The sequence below is a fragment of the Terrapene carolina genome, unplaced genomic scaffold, assembly GCF_002925995.2.
Source record: "Terrapene carolina triunguis isolate 2854851 unplaced genomic scaffold, T_m_triunguis-2.0 Scaffold130, whole genome shotgun sequence".
Lineage (NCBI taxonomy): Eukaryota > Metazoa > Chordata > Testudines > Emydidae > Terrapene > Terrapene triunguis.
In genome coordinates, this window is record NW_020664481.1 from 16,070,901 (window position 1) to 16,071,927 (window position 1,027).

At 67.3% G+C, this 1,027-nt stretch overlaps 1 protein-coding gene across 2 annotated transcripts in view; it reads left to right on the forward strand.

Moving 5' to 3' along the window:
* Window positions 1–1,027, forward strand: part of LOC112111706 (transmembrane protein 189) — a 37,435-nt gene that overhangs the window by 1,034 nt on the left and 35,374 nt on the right. The window contains exon 1 of one of the 2 annotated variants that reach the window (XM_026652706.2): window positions 641–944. The exons of the other annotated variant lie outside the window; for it this stretch is intronic. Coding sequence (XP_026508491.1) covers window positions 644–944 — 301 coding nt within the window. The 5' untranslated portion in view covers window positions 641–643. Of the gene's footprint in view, window positions 1–640; window positions 945–1,027 lie in introns of those variants that run through there. 2 annotated transcript variants of the gene reach the window in all.

Sequence of the window (1,027 nt, forward strand, 5' to 3'; positions counted from 1 at the left end):
AACTATGCCCATCCATGGACTCAGGCTTATGCTGCTTGGCCCGATCCTTCGGGGGGGGGGGAACGACTGATGCCATTGGGCCCTATCCTGCGTTGCCCCATTTTTGCACCCCTGCCCACTCTGCACCCTGGGCAGCTGCCCCTCTCGCCCCAGTTACAGCCCTGTGCTGCCCCTCTTCTGTTAATACAGCTGGCAGAGGTTCTGCTCCAGCTGTGGTGCCCCTCCCCCATTAATATAGGGGGCAGAGATGCTGCTCCATATATGAAACCCCTCCCCATTAATGCATCTATGCAATGGTGCTTCTCCAGATGTGCTCCTTTCACGGTGTGAATTCAGCTGGCAGAGGTGCTGCTGCCGATGTGAGACCCCGCCCCATGAAGACCATCCGTGCAATGGCGCGTCTCCAGATGTGATACCCCGCCCCCTGTTAAGGCAGCGAGCAGAGGATGTGCTCCAGATGCGAAGGCCTCTGCTGTCTTGCCATTGGCTGAGACCATAGCAACCGCTGGTTTCCATTGGCCGAAAGGCGGTGCGGGAGTGGAGGTGATTGGACGAGCGGTGCTGGGGCGTAGCTGCCCGCTCCCCCTCCTCTGGCCGGCGACTCCCGGCAGGCAAGTAAGTGCGGCTGCCCCAGCTCGTGTCGATGCCTGTGGCGCGAGCGCTCGCACTGGGCGGTTCCCTCGGCCCTGGAGCCCTGTTGCCCGGGCCGCAGCCCGAAGCCGACACGCGGCCTCTGGCCGGGGCCCGGGAGCAGGCAGCGGCGGAGCGGCGGGGCCGGGCCATGGCGAACGGCGGGGACGAGTGCGCCCGGCTCCAGGCGAACGGGGCCGGCACGGAGCTGGAGGCCGAGGCCGTCTACGCGCAGGAGGAGTTCGAGTGCAGCAGCCGGCGCTGGGGAGCCCAGCACGTCGGGGCGCGGGAGCTGGCGGAGCTCTACTCCCCAGGTGCGCGGGGGGACCGGGCAGGGGCTCTGCCCCGCTGGGTAGGGGGCGCGGCGGGGTCGGGGAACGGGGGGCTCTGCTCCGGG